Source organism: Delphinapterus leucas, chromosome 12, assembly GCF_059928025.1.
Source record: "Delphinapterus leucas isolate spDelLeu-1000000601 "Yukka" chromosome 12, BTC_Dleu_Yukka2, whole genome shotgun sequence".
NCBI lineage: Eukaryota > Metazoa > Chordata > Mammalia > Artiodactyla > Monodontidae > Delphinapterus > Delphinapterus leucas.
This window is the reverse complement of record NC_143140.1, coordinates 63,669,679-63,688,883: the sequence shown is the minus strand read 5'-3', so window position 1 is coordinate 63,688,883 and position 19,205 is coordinate 63,669,679. Positions and strand designations below refer to the sequence as shown.

The window sequence follows — 19,205 nt, the reverse complement described above, 5'->3', positions numbered from 1 at the left end:
TAGAGACACTGGAGCAGTTAGTTATACTACTTCCCTGGTGAGATCCAGTAGGAAGGGAGGAAAATATTCCCTGGTTAATTTTCAGTGTTTCCTTTAACTCGTTGGTATAGCCAGTTAATCATATAGTAACATTATGGGAAAAAATAGTTCTCATTCAGTGACTGCTCTCCAAATTGGTTTCATTAATCCTAGGCCCAATACACTGAAAAATTATTTGTTTATAGGTGGGATTCAAGCCAGGGAAAGCTGACTATACGATGAAAAGCTGGGAAGGGTGTAATCTCTCAACTTAAAGAATGGTTAATCTTGACTAATGTCTTCTCAATGAAAGTTCCCTGCTGTCCAGGAAACAGATTCTCAATATTCCCCACACAAGAAATTGCTCCACATTCTCGCTCTTCCTTGAATTCCCTTATTACTTCAATTCTGAAGCTTTCCTTTTCCTAACTAACTAACTAACTTCTCTCTCAAATGTGTTCCCATTGCCCTTTACACATTGCTCTATTCTAACCACAAAAATGTACTGCTGTATCTTCTAAGATTATTCTCTCTAGCTACATACCATAATCCGTTCAGGTAGAACCCTGTCTTACTTACCTCTATAGTACCAGAAAATGGCAGTGTTCCTGGTACAACACTGAGCACTAGCTTAATAAAACTTTATTAAGTTTAAATAAGTCTCTTGGTGGTCATATTTTTCACCTAGTAGATGTTTCATAAAAACATTTTTGAATAAAGCAAGATTGGTCAGAAGATGGGATAATAAAATTTGAGAACATGGGGGAAAGAGAGAAGAGGGAAGAACAGTAGAGAAAAAAATAGACAAATTTATAAAAAATAAACAAAAAAGTTCTCCTTGTATCCAAGAGAATTTATTTGAAAGTAACTTTTGGGCTCAATTTCTATGAGTTATTTACCACCTTAACCATTTCTACATTGCCGGGAGCCTAAACAAAGAGGCATCTCTAGGCCCGTTTCATGTGTCAAACTTTAGCCTCACAATATGTACACAGATTTAATGACTGCAATGATATTTTTGCTAGTTTTTGTTTCTAAGGTAAATTTCAGATTTTTTGAGATGGTAGATGTCAACAAAACTAATCAAACTAATTTCAGACCTAAGGTGACAAATAAATCCCCCAAACCCTGAAGTTGAGAGCATCTTCAGAAGAGTACACAGGCAGGAAAGATGAAACATATCTATAATCATAATTTAGTTTATCCTGTTGAAGACAGAGTACAGCTGTTCTGTACACTGTGTTCTTACGTGGTTGGTCTAATCTACTTTCATTTACTCTAATTTGAAAGCTTGGAATACCACTTTTCTGAGATTCAGACTGAGTTCAACAATTAGAAAGTTTTAGACATCAGTTACATTTTCTGTAACAACATTTTCGCCTGGCAATATGACCTTGAAAAGTAATGATTAAATAATAGCAATATTCAATTTAATTTAGTAAACAGAAGCATCACATTAGGGTAGACATTCTAGGGACTATAAAGATTGGTGAGTCAAGGTCTCTGTTTTTACAAGCCAGCATCTAGAGTTGGGTAAAAAGATACATTTACAATCAACCTTAATGCAAGGTGGAATATGAAAAGGTCATCTCAGGGCTTCCCTGGTGGCACAGTGGTTGAGAGTCCGCCTGCCGATGCAGGGGACACGGGTTCGTGCCCCGGTCCGGGAAGTTCCCACATGCCGCAGAGCAGCTGGGCCTGTTAGCCATGGCCGCTGAGCCTGCGCATCAGGAGCCTGTGCTCTGCAACTGGAGAGGCCACAACAGTGAGAGGCCCGTGTACCGCACAAAAAAAAAAGATCATCTCAGAAATAAAGTAAATTATGGCAACCCAGAGGAGGAGGGGCTAGTTTCTGCTATGAAGGCTTGAGGAGGATTTATGAAAGAGTGGAATTTGACTTAAACTTTGGAGCATGGTTTAAAAACTCGACCTGTTGGAGGGGACAGAATGGAGGCCTATGTTAGTAAAGTATTAGGAATAAGAAATAATTCAAAACTTAGTTTGACTTCTGGGGTTACTGGAGACTGAGTAAATAAGGCCAGTTATATGAGGACTCCATATCTACTTAATTGACCCCCAATAAAAACCCTGGACACCAAGACTTGGGTGAGTTCTCCTGGTTGGTAATACCTCATATGTGTTGTTACATACTGTCGCTGGGAGAATTATGTATGTATGATTTTACTGGGAGAGGATAACTGGAAGTTTGTGCTTGGCCTCTTCTTGATTCTTCCCTATGCACCTTTTGTCTTTGCTGATTTTAATCTGTATCCTTTTCACTTTAATAAACCACAAGTATAACAGCTTTTCAGAGTTCTGAATCCTTCTAGTGAATCATTGAAAATGAGTGTTGTCTTGGGTCCCCCAACACACCACCGTAAAGATAATAGGATGTCTACACCTATAAAAACAGGTTAGCCAACTGGTAGTTTTATTTTGTTTATTGTGACAAATCTTTGAGGCAAAATATTTTAGATCCCGCTACAGGTCCTCAAGCTAATCCTATACTCAATTCACTTCAACCCTCTTCACAAGCAATTATCAACTCATAAATTTGCAAAGACCTTATATAATATTGTATAGCATCCCAGCTTGAAGCCACCACTTTAAGTTTCTAGACTTCTACTTTTTCAGTCCTGAGTCTATACCATACTTTTTCTTTATTTCATACTTTCTCTAGCTCCTAATCAGATTGAGCTAGGCTCATTCAGTTGAGAAGTTCTTGGTTCTGACTTTTCTCTAGCTCTACTACAGTTGAATATTAAGCCAACACTAAATAGTAAATATGGTAGATATAGTACCTATATGTGTGTCCTTATGGACTGGTTAAAGAGCCTCTTGAAGCTGGTAGGAAAATGAAGAATCAGGGAGAACATCTTTTTAGCTCCCTAGCACTCTGCTTTCTGGACATGTATAGAATTAATTAGTTATATCAAGTTCTACTCCCTTTTTAGTTTTCTAATCTCCCTTGGGAGAGTATATATCTAAGTAATTTCTTATTGAAGGATTGTGTCTCCAGAGTTTTCTTTAAAAAGATACTAGTTTTAAAACAGTGATTACTAGAGGACATTACAGTTTGATATTTAATAAATTTTAGATTTTTAGAGTGGCACAATTCAAACACAGAAGCATGGTGTTCCAGGACTTTTATTGAACCTTCATAGAGACAGAGGTTCCCCACTTTCTAGTAGTTTGCTAATACATGTGATCTTGGAAGCTTGGGTCTCAATTCTTTTTATGGGTTCCCAGGTGCATAACTGCTTTTTCAAAACTTCTTTATGACCCATCAACAACTGTCATCCATGAAGCAACCCCTCATTGTATTCCTAATTTATTTTCAGCTTGATGGGTAAGTTTTATGGGTAAGTTCGTTAAGCATTTTAATTTCCTTTGCTATCAATATCAAATTATTAATAAATGCTCTGTATATCACTTCTCACTGTTTTTTTATTCTCTGTAATTATTCATTCATCAAATCATAGCTGAGCTACTACATATAAGGCATTATATGAAATGCCAGAGGGAATATAAAAAATGCCCTCAAGACAATTATAGCAAAAGAAGTAAGAATGTGGACAAAGAAGTATAATATAAGGCACAAGGGAGTTACTGCCCTAAGAGGAGTATTGAGTACGTGCTCTGGATCTGACACCAGATTTATGACCAAAGTTCTCCAACCCCCTGAAGGAAGAATAACACAGAGAAGCCACAAGGCTGAAAGAAAAAGATGTATCCCAAGGTTTGTATGATAGGAGTAAAATAGGCTACTGCAGCATTGTTCTCTTTAATTAGAATGTTCACAGATGTAAGAATGTCTATTGTAGATCTTTTAAATCAATCAATCAATCCAAACAGTAAAACCATCGTTTTTGTTCTTTTCTTGCCACTTATATTACTAAGATCTTCAAAGGCAAATACCTTATAATGTGTCACCATCCAACTCAGTCGCTAAAGCACAGATGTGAAAACAATTGATCCTGAATACCTAATAATGATGGTGAGAGTCTGTGACTTCTAGCCCAAATACTATTTTAGTCATTATGAGACTTCTCTTTCCTTTAGCTATTATTCTATCACTTCTTTGTACGGATCAACTTTAAAAAGAATTGTTAACATGTAATTTAATACAAATTTTAAAAGTTGTTTTAACTGTTTATCTAAACAAAATGGGGTCTAATCTATTCTCTGTCTCAGCATTTCAAATGGATAGCTCTTGTCAATCCAGTATATTTATTTTAATATTTTATTTATTTAGAGTTCAATAGTGATTCTAATTTACAAATTTAATGGTTATTTTTATACCTAAACCTATGAAATAGGTAATTTCCAGAATGCTCCAGACTTAATTTCCAGAATGCTCAGACTTCCACTCTAGAGATTAACATTCCCTTATATGACCATATTTTCCTAAAAACAAATATTCTAGTTTTTTCATTTCTAAACCATTACTCCAGTTGGTTATATTAACAAAAATTAAACAGAACTAATGAGAGTTAATTATTTTTTCATTGTCAAATATTAATCCACATAATAAATATTTTTATTCTCTTATGTATCGTGATAATAAAAAGTGTCACTTCAGACCAGTGGTTCTCAACCTAGTTTTTATTATCTTATTCCTAAGGAGCCTCTTTAGTCATTTTTTTCATAATCATCTCCACCATGAAATTTTAATTCTACAGATATACTGCATGTGCTGATGTACTGTGTGAATATGTTTGCCTTATACATAAAATGGATATGATATTTTTGCCCCCAAGAACAAATTTTCATCCCCTTAGAGAGAAATATGTGCTTTATATACATATTTCTGTTGAACATATTTAGCTGAGTATCTAATTAGATATTTTGTGGCCTATTCTATAAAAAATTTATGTAATAACTGTCCTTTTTGTCTTTAGTACTTTTTTTTCCTAAAAACAAAGTTGAATTAGAAAAATCTGACTAGGTTCTTTTTTCTTGAAGTGACATATTGTTGGGTTGACATCAGTTTTATTTTTGCTATAGTTTCCTTAGCAGTTTCTCTCTTGAGAAATATAGTCACAATAGTTCCCCTGTATTCTTTCTTATGAAGCCACCTTCTTATAAATTAGGAACAACTTCAACAGTACATGTTTATCTGTGATTGTTAGCCAACTGGGAATTCTATTGACAAAGTTTCCAGGAATATCTCCACTGACATTTAAGTTATTTTTTGTGATAAGTGCTTCAGAAATTTTGCAGTCATGCTTGTTTATTGGGGTGTTTGTAGTCAATTACAGATTTTCCTGTTATGGCCTTCATTCTAATGTATCCTAGTATTAAAAGAAGTTAACAAAAGAAGGATAATTAGATAATTAGCATTATTTCTTGAGTGTTTACTCTTTAAATATACTGTTCCAAGGCTAAATAATAAATACTTGGTGGGTGAGAGAGAGAAGAAAATAAATGAAAATTTAGTTCTCACTTTTTACAACCTTAACTTTTAATATTAGAAAAAACAATTAATATTTTTGAACTGTAACTGTTGCAAGAGACAAATTCTGGTATATACCTTTAATGCTAAAAATTTTACATCTGTAATTTAGATTTTGGATCAAATATATAAATCGAATGCCTCTTGTAAAAATGCCCTGGGTTCGAGCCTAACAAGTTAAAGAGGTAATCATTCCTGTACATAAACGGAAAAGAGGAGGGAAACTCAAACCAATAAAAATATTAGCACACACCATAAAAGTCCCATTGGGGAAAATAATGGAAACATCTCTACTTGTAAAAAACAATATAAATAATCAAAAAATTAATCCAGCAGGTATTTATGATTATACTTTATATTTGCACAGGGCTTCAATGTTATAATTACACCTATTGAGAGCTGGGCAAGAAAGATTTAGTATCACTTTATGGATTAAGAAATATGAATCAGACAGTTTAAGCAACTGTCAAAGCTTCACACTTTTTTTAGTTTTCTCCTTTCCTTCTTTTTTATGTATGAGCCACTGTGTTATCCTCTTATTTTTTTAAAGATGAAGAAAATATACAGAATTGATGTCATCACAGCGGTGCAAAAGACATTAAATGGACTGCAAATTGTGAAAAGATCATAAAGGAAAAGAAACAGGTGACAAGTGACTATGGCAGAAGGACGATTTATACCGGGGGATAAAGGATAGCTTTGCTGAGAAGTGGAACTGAGCCTTGAAAAATGCCTAGGTAAGCAAAGGGAAAAGGTCAGAGTGAGGGTTTCCCAGCAGTCTGAACGGAATCTGTAAAATTCCAGAGTTAGAAAGAGGTTGATGACTCAAGAAATTTAAGCAAGGCTGGAAGACAGTGGCTGAAGCTCAAGAATATTCTGGCGAGGTAAACCAAGGTCAGATCACATCATTTTGTGCGTCAGTAAGAACTTAATGTAAAGTGCAATAATAAACCCAAAGCAAAACAAGATGAAAATACAGATTTTGATTTCTAGTCTTTTACTTCACTGTTTATCTTTCCATTATGACTTTGATAAAAATAGAAGCACATGTTCCTACCTAGATCAATGTCTATTTATATTATTTACCAGAGCCTGCAATCCAACTGACTTTGGATACATAATATGATGCCAAACTTCAAAAGAGCCAATTTTTAGCATGTAGTACTTAAAATGAACAAATACCAAGAGTCAGAACAGTATTTACATTTACTTGATTTGTCACATATCTGAGATTGTCTTATCTCTTGTAATTTACCAGAAGAGAGAGGAATTTTCAAATTTTTAATAATGCATGACAATTAGTAAATATTTTTGTGTTGCACTGTTTTCATATTTTGAAATATAATTAGGATGGGGTGCTCAGTAATATCATTATCTAAAGAAGGATATAACAGAAAATCTTATGTGTAGAGGTAATAGTATTTGACAGTGTATTAAGTGAGAAATTTTGTTCACCTCTTTTTAAATCAGGAAATCCTTTTTTTCCTTCAATTAGAGAAAGTTTAAATCTGGAATTATTTTAAAGCATTAGAAAAGTACATATAATATGATAATTATCCACTACCCACAACCTAGAGGCAAAAAATATGAATGTTTTCCCAAGTGTGCTTCAGTTATATTTTTAAAGAAATAAAACTTAAGCACATTTGAATCTCACTTCTCTCACTGCGCTTCTATCCTATTCCTTTCCCTCTTTCTCTAGAGTTAACTATTATTCTGAAATTAGTACACATAATATCAGTGTATTTAAATTTTTAAAATTTATATTTGTGTGCTCACAGAATGTTTTATGTTTTACAACTTTACATAAATGATAACATAATGGCATTTTTTTCCCTCACTTCACACTGAAATTTATCAGTGTTTTTACACATAAGACCTATTTCACTCACTCGAGTTGTTTCTTGTACCAGATTACATGAATATATTATAATTTATTTTTTCTTCTTTATGGATATTTAGATTTTTCCTAATTTTCATTATAACAAGTAGGTCTATGTTGAACATCTTGTACATGCTTTTATATGTCTCTTTATACATGTTATGTAAGATTCTTTTGGGGTAAACATCTAGATATTGAGTTGCTGGCTGACAGGTTTTTAATATCTTTAATGATACTAGATAATGCCATATTGGCCTCCTAAGTAGTGGTACTAATTCATCCTAATAACAGCATTTCCATTTCTCCAGATTTTCCCCAGCACTTGATATTAGCAGCTATCTCCCCATTTTAAATATTACTTTATGGTCTTCAATAATCTTTTAAAAAATACCTGTACTTGAGACATTTATTTCTAAGCACCACATAGTTTTGTTACTATTCTAAATATTTTTATTACATTTCCTAATTGGTTATCACTAGTGTATAGAAATGCTACTGCTTTTTATAAACTGATTCTTGTATTCTGCAATCCAGTGAAACTCTTCTGGGTTCAAAATTCTTTGACTAAAGTACATATATTCTGAGAAGTTTTTTCAGTGAAGTTGGACTATTAGTGGGAAACACAATAATCTGATATTTGTCTCTAGTTTTAATATTTTTCTCTTTGTCTTGACTAGTGGGCAGGGTTTCTACTATAAGACCTGCTGGTGGTCTTTTTTTTTTTTTTTATCTTCTTCAAAGGATGTATAATTTTAATTCTACATAATTCGTTACTCCTTCATTATTTCTTGAATATTGTTTCTCCCCAATTTCATCTAATCTCTTCTTTGGCCAGTCCTGCTAAATTTTATGTTTTTTTTTTTATCATTCTATCAGCTATGCCACTTAGCATCTCACACTTTTATTTCTTTATCTCCCTATGACAATTTACAAGTAATTTCCTCCATTCTGTATTTCTGATTCTCTATCCAGCAGTTTCTAATCTCTTGTTCAACCCATTTACTGAATTTTAAATTTCAATGACCACATATATTTTTATTTCTAGAAGTAAACTACAGTAACGTTTTTCCACACCTGCGTATTCTTTTAATATAGTGCCCTATTTTGTGTTGTTTTTTCCTATTTTTTCTTTCTTCTTTTATTTTCTAGTCATATTTTTATGACTGCACATTTTCTACATATTTTATTCTATTATTTATATTATAAAATTATGATTACATATTTTGTTTATATAATTTTTTTAGACTATCCTATTTTTTTTAGTTTTTAGTGTACAAAGATTCTGAATTTTATGGCTTCTGATTCCCTTTTGTAGTTATTTTCCTTTTGTGCAGTATACTGCTTTCCAGTGAGCTCACTGTCAGTTAAGGCTATACTTTCTTTCCTGTGGAAATACCATTTGCTTGACTTGTTGAAGAATTCTAGCACGGAAAGGGAGAGTAAAACTGACCCCATTCCCATGTGGCACACAGGTTTGAGGGTTTGACAATGCACTATTTTTACCCACCTAGAGCCCCAAAGGAAAGAGAATGTTTTCTAGTTGCCACTCCTAGCTTGCAGGTGCAATTTTCTCGTGCCTGTTTATTTCACTGCCAGGGGACATTTCTAGAGTCTAAGCTTAAGTGAATTCAGTTCCAATTTCCCTCAGTGAGTCCAAATCCTAGTGTCAAGTCTCAGAAAAGCCATTAAAACTCTAAACTTTAACCCCCATCTTAGGACTATGACCAGTCTCCCACTCCCCGCCCCACCCCCCAATGACCTTAATTGCACAGTTTTGCTTGAGTTTATGCTTAACTCAGACTTCCTTCTTTGGTTTAACATCTAGGAAATTCCCTTTCTTTCCTGAATCTACGTGATTGCAAATTTATTTGCTCTGTTTTATCCAGAATACTTGTATATGAAATGGCAGAAATGGGAAAAGCGGTGTCAACTTTTCTCAGTACTGCATTTTAATAGAATGTTAGTCATTTAAAATTTATAATAGAAATAAATTTAGGCCCAAGACTTTATGACAAAGTACTGTCTTAAAATGTTTACAAACTTCAGAAATATTTTTTTCTAAAAAAATTATGGAAAACTGTTATATATTATAGTGAAAAAGAATAAATGTGCAAACGTTTACTGGTTAATAGACATTTTGGAGATGAACGCTTTTATGGATATCACTTTACCTGAATTTAAGTCTCTAGTATCTTAGCTTCTCAATAATGTTTCACCTGTTAAATAGCATTTGATATATGTTGTTTTGAATAATCAACTGACAATCCTATGTCAAATCATGTTTTTGTTAAACATGCATATAATTCATGACTTTTAAAATTATGTAGATATCTACTGAGACTTGCTTTCTGCAAGTTTTTATCCCGAAAAACATTTAGTTTATAAGAACTTATAGTAATCTATTTAAAATATCACATAGTTGAAGGGTAACTCTTTTCATGATGCTAGTTACTTAATTTTTCATTCTCTTTTATGATTTCTTAATTGCTTATTGTTGTGTTTTAATTGTCTATGTAGAGCTTCAAGTGACTTTGTAGAAGGCATTTTTCTTATTAGGATTATAATCACTCTTAGTGCAATACTGAGGCAGGCAGAGAGCAGGTGGTGGCTCGAGGAACTATCCCTCGGATCTCTGCTAATGGCGACAACTCTCCTGTTCTAGCCTTTCTCTATATATTTTTCAAGGAAAATGAATGGGGTCTGCCTCCTTTATGTGTTTCTCTTTCCTCGCAAAAATACTGGGCATCTCCCTTCTATATATGGTATGTGTGTAACAATATTCCCTTTCTCTTTTTTTCTTATAATTTTTTTTTAATTCATTTTTGGCTGCTTTGGGTCTTCATTGCTGCGCGCAGGCTTTCTCTAGCTGCAGTGAGCGGGGGCTACTCTTCGTTGCGGCGTGCAGGCTTCTCATTGTGGTGGCTTCTCTTGTTGCGGAGCATGGGCTCTAGGCACGTGGGCTTCATTAGTTGTGGCGCGTGGGCTCAGTAATTGTGGCTAGTGAGTTCTAGAGTGCAGGCTCAGTAGTTGTGGTGCACAGGCTTAGTTGCACCACGACATGTGGGATCTTCCCGGACCAGAGCTCGAACACGTGTCCCCTGCATTGGCAGGCAGATTCTTAACCACTGCACCACCAGGGAAGCCCCCTTTCTTTTTTGTCCAGTTTGATTTCCTATATTCTAGAGACTTAGGAGGTTTCTCTTCCATTTTAAGCACAGCTGTGTCTGTACTTTATTTGAGCAAGTGATAAAGGTTAGAGATTTCTGTGGAGTTTTGGAAAAGGAATACATCACACACAGGAAATATATTTGGTAAATATTAGAGAAGATGCATTAAGAGCCTCTAGGATCGCCCCAAAAGACATACAGGATGAAGATAGGTGGTGTCCTTTAAAAAGTGATCACCCACAGACCACTCCAGTCTTGATCTACAAGTGTAAGTCTCCATTTCTGATAATATTAGAATAAAAGGTACTAAATCTAGTTAATTTACTATATATCAGTACATGGCAACTCTTTACCATGGACTGTACACTTTCTGCCTGTTTATATGGACAGGAGTTTTATTTATCCAAGATAGGTACCTAAATTATCCTTGATAAAACATATACTTATTATATAACTATTATAGTATTTAGCTTCCTATTTCAGAAATTCCTGTCCCAATAAATGAACACTCAACATCAATACTAACATTTACTTCTTATTTTATGGTCTAACGTTTGTATACATATGCACACTCATATAACAACTATCAGCATATAATTTACAGCTGCCTAGAGAAGACTAATGAATTAATAAAGGAAATATTCTTAATAAGGTTCCACCTATGTTTGAGAACAAAGAAAAAAAGAAGTAGCATTTATTTTTACATCAGTATGGAATGCTAACTTTTTCAATAGAGTGGTTATTTTCTCAGCTAATATAGCTAACACTGTCTGATCTGAACGTTTTGGAACTGATTACTATAGCTAAAGGAAATCAGTTTTATCAGTTTAGACTTGGGCTTGCCTCTATGTTTCCCCTATGTGTATAAGCTGCAGGTGTAATATATCTCTTGGTGTTAACACGATTATCTGAGTGTATACAACAAATAAAGTTGCAATTTCTGAAAGTACTTGGGAGGAAATATTGAGCATTTAATCAATTCCACTAGGGTTTCTCACATTATTTGGTAATTAGAGGATTTTGAACATGGTATTTTCAGACCTATCTGGGTTCAAAGTCAGAAGACTATTTAAAAATCTAGAATAAAACCCTTGACAGAATTATTTTCAGAATTAGATACAAAGCTAAAGTAGTTTTGAGTGTACAGTAGATTTAAAGGATTGCTAGTTTTACTGTTGTGTATTTTAAAATTAACAGACTAGATAGGTAGTGGGGGAAACCTGTTTTTGTTATAAAATAACACATTCTCTAGGTGACTTATCTTCTGTATTTGTAGGTTTTTAGACAAATGGCATGTGTCTTGCTGCAGTGAACCTGGTTCTAAAGACACTTAACAGGAATGCCACCAATAGAATAGAGAATGGAGATTTACAGACGTTCCAATTGCTTAATGCCTGCAGATATATGAGAGAAACCAAGAAAAATGACCTTTGCTCTAAACAATGGGACATTACTAGAATAAACAACATACCTTGCAGTTACAGGGTCCAAAACAAGGGTCCTCATTTGTGCTCCCTGCACCACTGCAATTACAGGGTTTGCAGTCTGGGTAGCCAGTGTAGCCCCTGGCACACCGATCACAGCTCACCCCTCTGAAGCCAGGTTTGCAATGACAGGACCCAGGTGCCAGACCTAATGGTAGATGAGACACATATCAATATTTTCTAACTGACTCATAACCCCCCTCAGACTATCACAAGATGGGAAAGTGCCTTGGGCATAAAAATATACTACTTAAAAAATAACCCTAACAACAATCATCTAAGTACAACATCACTAAGTACAACAAAGAAAAAGACTAAGGGTGTTCAACCTAAATGTCCATCGACAAATGAATGGATAAAGAAGATGTGGTATATATATAAAATGGAATATTACTCAGCCATAAAAAGAATGAAATAATGTCATTTGCAACAACATGGGTACAATTAGATTATCATACTAAGTGAAGTAAGTCAGAAAGAGAAAGACAAATACCATATGATATCACTTATATGTGGAATCTAAAATATGTCATAAATGAACTTATCTACCAAACAGAAACAGACTCACAGACCTAGAGAACAGATTTGTGGTTGCCAAGCGACAGAGGGTTGGGGGAAGGATGGACTGGGAGTTTGGGATTAGCAGATGCAAACTATTTATATAGAGAATGGATAAACAACAAGGTCCTACTGTATAGCACAGGGAACTATATTTAATATCCTGTGATAAACCATAATATAAAGGAACATGAAAAGGAATGTATATATATACCTATAACTGAATCACTTGGCTGTGATTTACACAACATTGTAAATCAACTATACTTCAATAAAGTAAATTTTTAAAAGAGACTGAGGGTGTTCATGGGAATACATATTTGGGGGATAAAAAGGAATAGAGGAGGGAAATAGCCATTTCAGTTTGCTTATTTTAAATAGAGAAATGCAAGAGACAATTTTTATTCTTGTCTTTGATTAGAAAAATAGAAAAAAAACACATGAAAGAATACAAGTTATTGACCTTCAAAATCTGGAAAAATATAAGAGCAAATCAGTAAAATATAGTCCACTCAAAAAACAAAAGAAGGGAGAAAAAAGCAAGGAAACATTATGCTGAGAAAACATAAAACAATGACAGAAAGAGTGCCAAACATACATACTAACAATACATAAGTTAGTCTTACTCTTTCAATTAAAAATATGTGCATGTAATGTTCACAAGAAATAGACAAAATGACAAGAAATATTAAAAATAAAAGAAGGTAAATATACATTAGGAAAGCATATAGAAAATTAAAAACAGTTGTAGTAATATTAATGATGGCCAAAGTAGAATTCAATTAAAATAAATTCAACAGAACAAGCTCTCTGTTTACATTACTAAAGGTACAATACATAATTTAAGTTATTATATTTATGCTCCAAATAAGCACTAATTAGAAGTACAAAAAAATATAGACAATGAAAGATACTGGAAATCAAAGGAAAATTGCCCCAAAATCAATGGCTGAGAATGACATTAACCTACCAACTTTAAATATTTACACATGAATTAGTAAAAAGCAAAACACAAAAATTTGAATAATCTAATAATGTTGAATTATATATTAAATGGCATATAAATATTTATTGTAGCTTATCATTAACTAATCCACAAAAATGTTCAATTTCTCAAAGCAGAAATTATTTAAGGCTTATTTTCTTAACATAAATTGCTACTTCTATATTTGTAACAAATGCTACATTAAATTAGGATTAAATTAATTATGAATATCAAACATGAAGACAGAATTTTATGCAAAACTCAGACACTCTAAAAATTAATAAATATTTCTTCCTAATAACTCTTAGGTTAAAAAGAAAATCAAGACTTTAATTGCAGATCAAATAGTTTTTTAAATAGAATATAAAAGCAGTAAGAAAGGAACCTAGCAATGTTCATTGGGTGTTGAAAAACTGAAGCCAAACTTTTAGGTTTAAATATTCCATTATTTTAAAAAATGTAAATAAATTAAAACTTAATTCATGTCATTACCAAAAAATTTTAAAAAACAAAATGAACACCTGGGAAAGAAGGTAAATTTGAAACATAAACAAAAAGAAAAGGAAGCAAAAAAAGGAAACTTAGACAAAGCTGATTAAGGATATCAAAAGAGGACAAATGATGAAAGAATTCCCACAAAAATATTTCAGTACCAGTTAGTTTTTACAGTGTTTTCAAAGTCTGAAGCTCTTATGGAGCATATAAAAAACAGAGAGGTATGTAATTCAGTTTATTAAGCTAGTGAATACATGATATAAAAATCTAACAAAGATAATCCAAAATAAACATAACGACTAATATTTAAATGGCATTTATTTTATGCTAGGCATTACAATTTGCTTACACACTACATATATGCTAATTGAGTTAACATTCAAAATAACAATATGAGGTAGACCCTATTATCTTCCCCGCTTTACAGATGAGGAAACCAAGACACAGAGAAATTTAGTGATTTGCCAAGGTAGCACAGCTGGCAGGTGTCAGAGCCAGGAACAAGTTAACATATGAATCCAGATAAGAAAATCCTAAATAAAATAAACACCAAGCTGAACCCTAAAGTACTGTAAATTAAAAGGACCTTCCATGATGACCTAGTAGAATTTATTTTGGTAATATAAATACCTCATTTTATTCACTGTTTTATTGTGCTCCTCAGATACTTTGCTTTTTACACATGGACGGTTTGCCCCTGCATTGAGCACATTTACTGGCACCATTTTTCCCACAGCATCGGCTTACTTTGTGTCTCTGTGCCACATTTGGATAATCCTCCCAATATTTCAAACTTTTTCATTATTATTATATTTGTTATGGTGATCTGCGATCAGAGCTTTGATATTACTATTATAATTGTTTTGGGGCACCACTAACCACACACACATAAAACAGCAAACTTAATCTATAAATGTTGAGTGTGTTCTGACTGCTCACAGACTGGCCATTTCCCATCTCTCTCCCTCTCCTCAGGCCTCCCTGTTCCCTCAAACGCAATATTTAAATTAGGCCCATTAATAACTCTACAGTGGCCTCTAAGTGCTCAAGTGAAAGGAAGAGTTGCATGTCTCTCACTTTAAATCAAAAGCTAGAAATAATTAAGCTTAGTGAGAAAGGCATGTCAAAAGCCGAAATAAGGTCTAAAGCTAGTCCTCTTTCACCAGTTAGCCAAGTTGTGAATGCAAAGGAAAAGTTCTTGAAGGAAACTAGAAGTGCTACTCCAGTGAACACACAAATGTTAAGAAAATGAAACAGCCTTATTGCTGATATGGAGAAAGTTTTATTGGTCTGGATAGAAGATCAAACCAGCCACAACCTTCCCTTAAGCCAAAGCCTAATCCAAAGCTAGGCCCTTACTCTCTTCAATTCTATAAAGGCTGAGAGAGGTGAGGAAGCTACAGAAAAGTTTGAAGCTAGGAGAAGTTGGTTCATGAGGCTTAAGGAAAGAAGCCGTCTCCATAACATAAATGTGTCAGATGAGGCAGCAACTGCTGATGAAGCAGCTGCATCAAGTTACCCAGAAGATCTAACTAAGATAATTCGCAAAGGTGAGGACACTAAACAACAGATTTTCAGTGTAGATGAAACAGGCAACTATTGGAAGAAGAGGCCATCTAGGACTTTTATAGCTAGAGAGAAGAAGTCAACACCTGGCTTCAAATCTTCAAAGAACAGGCTGACTCTCTTGTTAGGGGCTAATGCAGCTGGTGACTTTAAGATGAAGTCAATGCTCATTTACCATTCCAAAAATCCCAGGGCCCTTAAGACTTATACTAAATCTACTCTACTTGGATGATAGCACATCTGTTTAAGATGGTTTATTGAATATTTTAAGCCCACTGTTGAGAACTATTGCTCAAAAAAAAAGAGACTCATTTCAAAATATTACTGATCATCTTGACAACGAACCTGGTCACCCAAGAGCTCTGATGGAGATGTACAATGAAATTCATGTTGTTTCCCAGCCTGCTAACACAACATCTATTCTGTAGCCCGTGGATTAAGAAGTAATTTTGACTTTCAAGTCTTATCATTAAAAATATGTATTTCCTAAGGTTACAGCTGCCATAGACAGTGATTCTGCTGATGGATCTGGGCAAAGTCAATTGAAAACCTTCTGGGAAGGATTCACCATTCTAGATGCCATTAAGAACATCTGAGATTCATGGGAAGAGGCCAAAATATCAACAATAACAGGAGTTGGAAAGGAGTTGATTCCAACCCTCATGGATAACTTTGAAGGGTTCAACACTTCAGTGCAGAAAGTCACTGCCGATGTGGTGGAAATAGCAAGAGAAATAGAATTAGAAGTGGAGCCTGAAGATGGAACTGGATTGCCACAACCTCATGTTATACTTTAATGAATGAGGAGTTGCCTCTTCTGGATGGGCAAAGAAAGTGATTCCTTGAGATGGATTCTACTCCTGGTGAAGATGCTGTGAAGACTATTGAACTGACAACAAAGAATTTAAAATATTACATAAACTTAGTTGATAAAGCAGCCACAGGGTTTAAGAAGATTGACTCCAAATTTGAAAGAAGCTCTACTGTGCATAAAATACTATCAAATAGCATTACATGCTACAGAGAAATCGTTCATGAAAGGAAGAATCAATCGACGTGGCAAACTTCACTGGTGTCTTATATTAAGAAATTGCCACAGCCATCCCAGCCTTCAGCAGCCACCACCCTGATCTGTCAGCCACCACTGACATCAAGGCAAGACCCTCCATCAGCAAAAAATTGCAACTCACTACAGGCTCAGATGATGGTTAGCATTTTTTAGCAAGGAAGTCTTTTTTTAATTAAGGTATTGCGTTTTTAGACATAACGCTATTACACACTTAGGAGACTACAGTATAGTGTAAACATAACTTTTATATGCACTGGGTAACCAAAAATTAGTGTGACTTGCTTTATTACAGTGGTCTGGAACTGAACTTGCAATATCTCTGAGATATGCCTGTATCGTTTAACACTAATTTTTTTAAATCATATGTATAAGTCAAATGGAAAAGAAATCCGTTCAATAAAGGTTGCAGATGCATTCCCCCAAATTAATATTTGTTTCTGATGTTAAAATCTCCAGACCTTGATACCAAATGTAGAAATACTGCAAGTAATAAACAATGTCTATTAATGTTTGTTTCTGGAAATATTATGAAGTAAATGTCCATAAAGACTTCCTTGTTCAGAACACTTGACTATGCAGGATGAAATTAAAGATAGACAGTTAGCAGAGAGAGATATATATAAAATGGTTGTGCTGTTATGAAATAGAGAAACCCCTTGGAGATCAGAAACTAAAAAAATTACTTTCTAGAGTGGTAAGCCAGTCCTTAAACCAGTGTCTTTCCTGAAGTTGACTAATTCTGATTAACTAGTCTAGAGCATGGAGCATGGTTTTATGGAACAAAAGACAATTTCTAGGTACTACCTCAAGTTAGGAGGACATATCAGAGAACTTTACATATAAACTCAAGACCCCTGAAAGGGTAAACTAGAAAATACACAGGTATGTGCGTGCACACACACACACACACACACACACACACACACACACACACAATCATGAAACATACAAGAAAACAAGGCCCTGATAAAGACTTAGCAGAAAAATCAAATTGCAGAATCAAATAGATAGCAGAGAATACTGGTAACAGATACAAATTAAAGAATAAACATAGAGCTGTCCTGTCTTATCTGCGGTTTCACTTTCTATGGTTTCAGTTAACCTATGGTCAAACACGGTCGAAAAATATTAAATGGAAAATTCCAGAAACAGACAATTCATTAGTTTAACATCAAGTGCCATTCTGAGTACAGTGATGAAATCTTGCACCATCCCACTCTATCCTGCCCAGGATGTGAATCATCCCTTTTGGCAGCATATCTCATCCCACTGGTCACTTAGTAGCCATATTGGTTTTCAGATTGATTGTCAAGGTTTTGCAGTGCTTGCGTTCAAGTAACCCTTATTTTACTTAATAATGGCCTCAAAATATGAGTAGTGATACTGGCAATTCAGATATGCCAAAGAGAAGCCATGAAATGCTTCCTTTAAGTGAAACGGTGAAATTTTTCAACTTAAGAAAGACAAACTGTATGCTGAGGTTGTTAAGGTCTACCATAAGAACAAATCTTCCATCTATGAAACTGTGAAGAAGGAAAAGGAAATTTGTGATAGTTTTGCTGTTGCACCTCAAATTGTAAAAGTTTTGACCACAGGGCATGATAAGTGTTTGGTTAAGATGAAAAAGGCATGGAATTTGTACAAAAAGATATTTTGAGAGAGAAAGACCACATTCACATAACTTTATTATAGTATATTGCTATGACTGTTTTATTTTATTATTAGTTGTTGTTGCTCTTGCTGTGTCTAACTTATAAATTAAACTTTATCATAGGTATGTCTGTATAGGAAAAAAACATCGTATATGCAGGGTTTGGTACCATCTGCAGTTTCAGGCATCCACTGGGAATCTTGAAACATACCCCCAGGGATAAGGGGGGACTGTATTTAAATGTTTAAAGAAACAAAAATAATATTAAATATAGGTGAATTAAAAGAGACTATCAGAAAAACAAAATGCAGTTAGAAACTTTTCTTATAAAATATACCAAAATAAATTCCAGATGGATTAAAGAATTAAGCGTATCATAAAAAGAAATCAAGTGGTCAAGATGAAAGTGGTCAAAGGTACAAACTTCCAGTTATAAGATAAATAAGTACAAGGGATGTAATGTACAACCTGATTAATATAATGAACTCTGCTGTATGTTATACATGAAAGTTGTTAACAGAGTAGATCCTAAGAGTTCTCATCACAAGAAAAAATTTTTTCCTTTTTCTTTTATTTTGTATCTATACGAGATGATGAACGTTCACTAAACTTACTGTGGTAATCATTTCATGAAGTATGAAAGTCAAATCATTATACTGAACACCTTAAACAGTGTTGTATGTCAATTATATTTCAATAAAACTGGAAGAATAAAAGGAAATAAAAACTAAAGAAATAAATAATTTGTGTAAACTTGGAGTAGATAAGAATTTTAGGATTATAAAGGCATGTAAGAAATCCAATAGAAAAATATTGCTATGCATAATAATTTTAGTATGTCATTATTATAGCTAAAGTGGGTTTTCTAAATTTTC

General features: G+C 34.0%; 1 protein-coding gene across 1 annotated transcript in view; it reads right to left on the bottom strand.

Annotated features, from left to right (window-relative positions):
* LAMA2 (laminin subunit alpha 2) overlaps positions 1-19,205 on the bottom strand; it is a 610,905-nt gene that overhangs the window by 308,542 nt on the left and 283,158 nt on the right. The window contains exon 10 of the mRNA XM_089921992.1: positions 11,994-12,154. Coding sequence (XP_089778118.1) covers positions 11,994-12,154 — 161 coding nt within the window. The remainder of the gene's footprint in view (positions 1-11,993; positions 12,155-19,205) is intronic.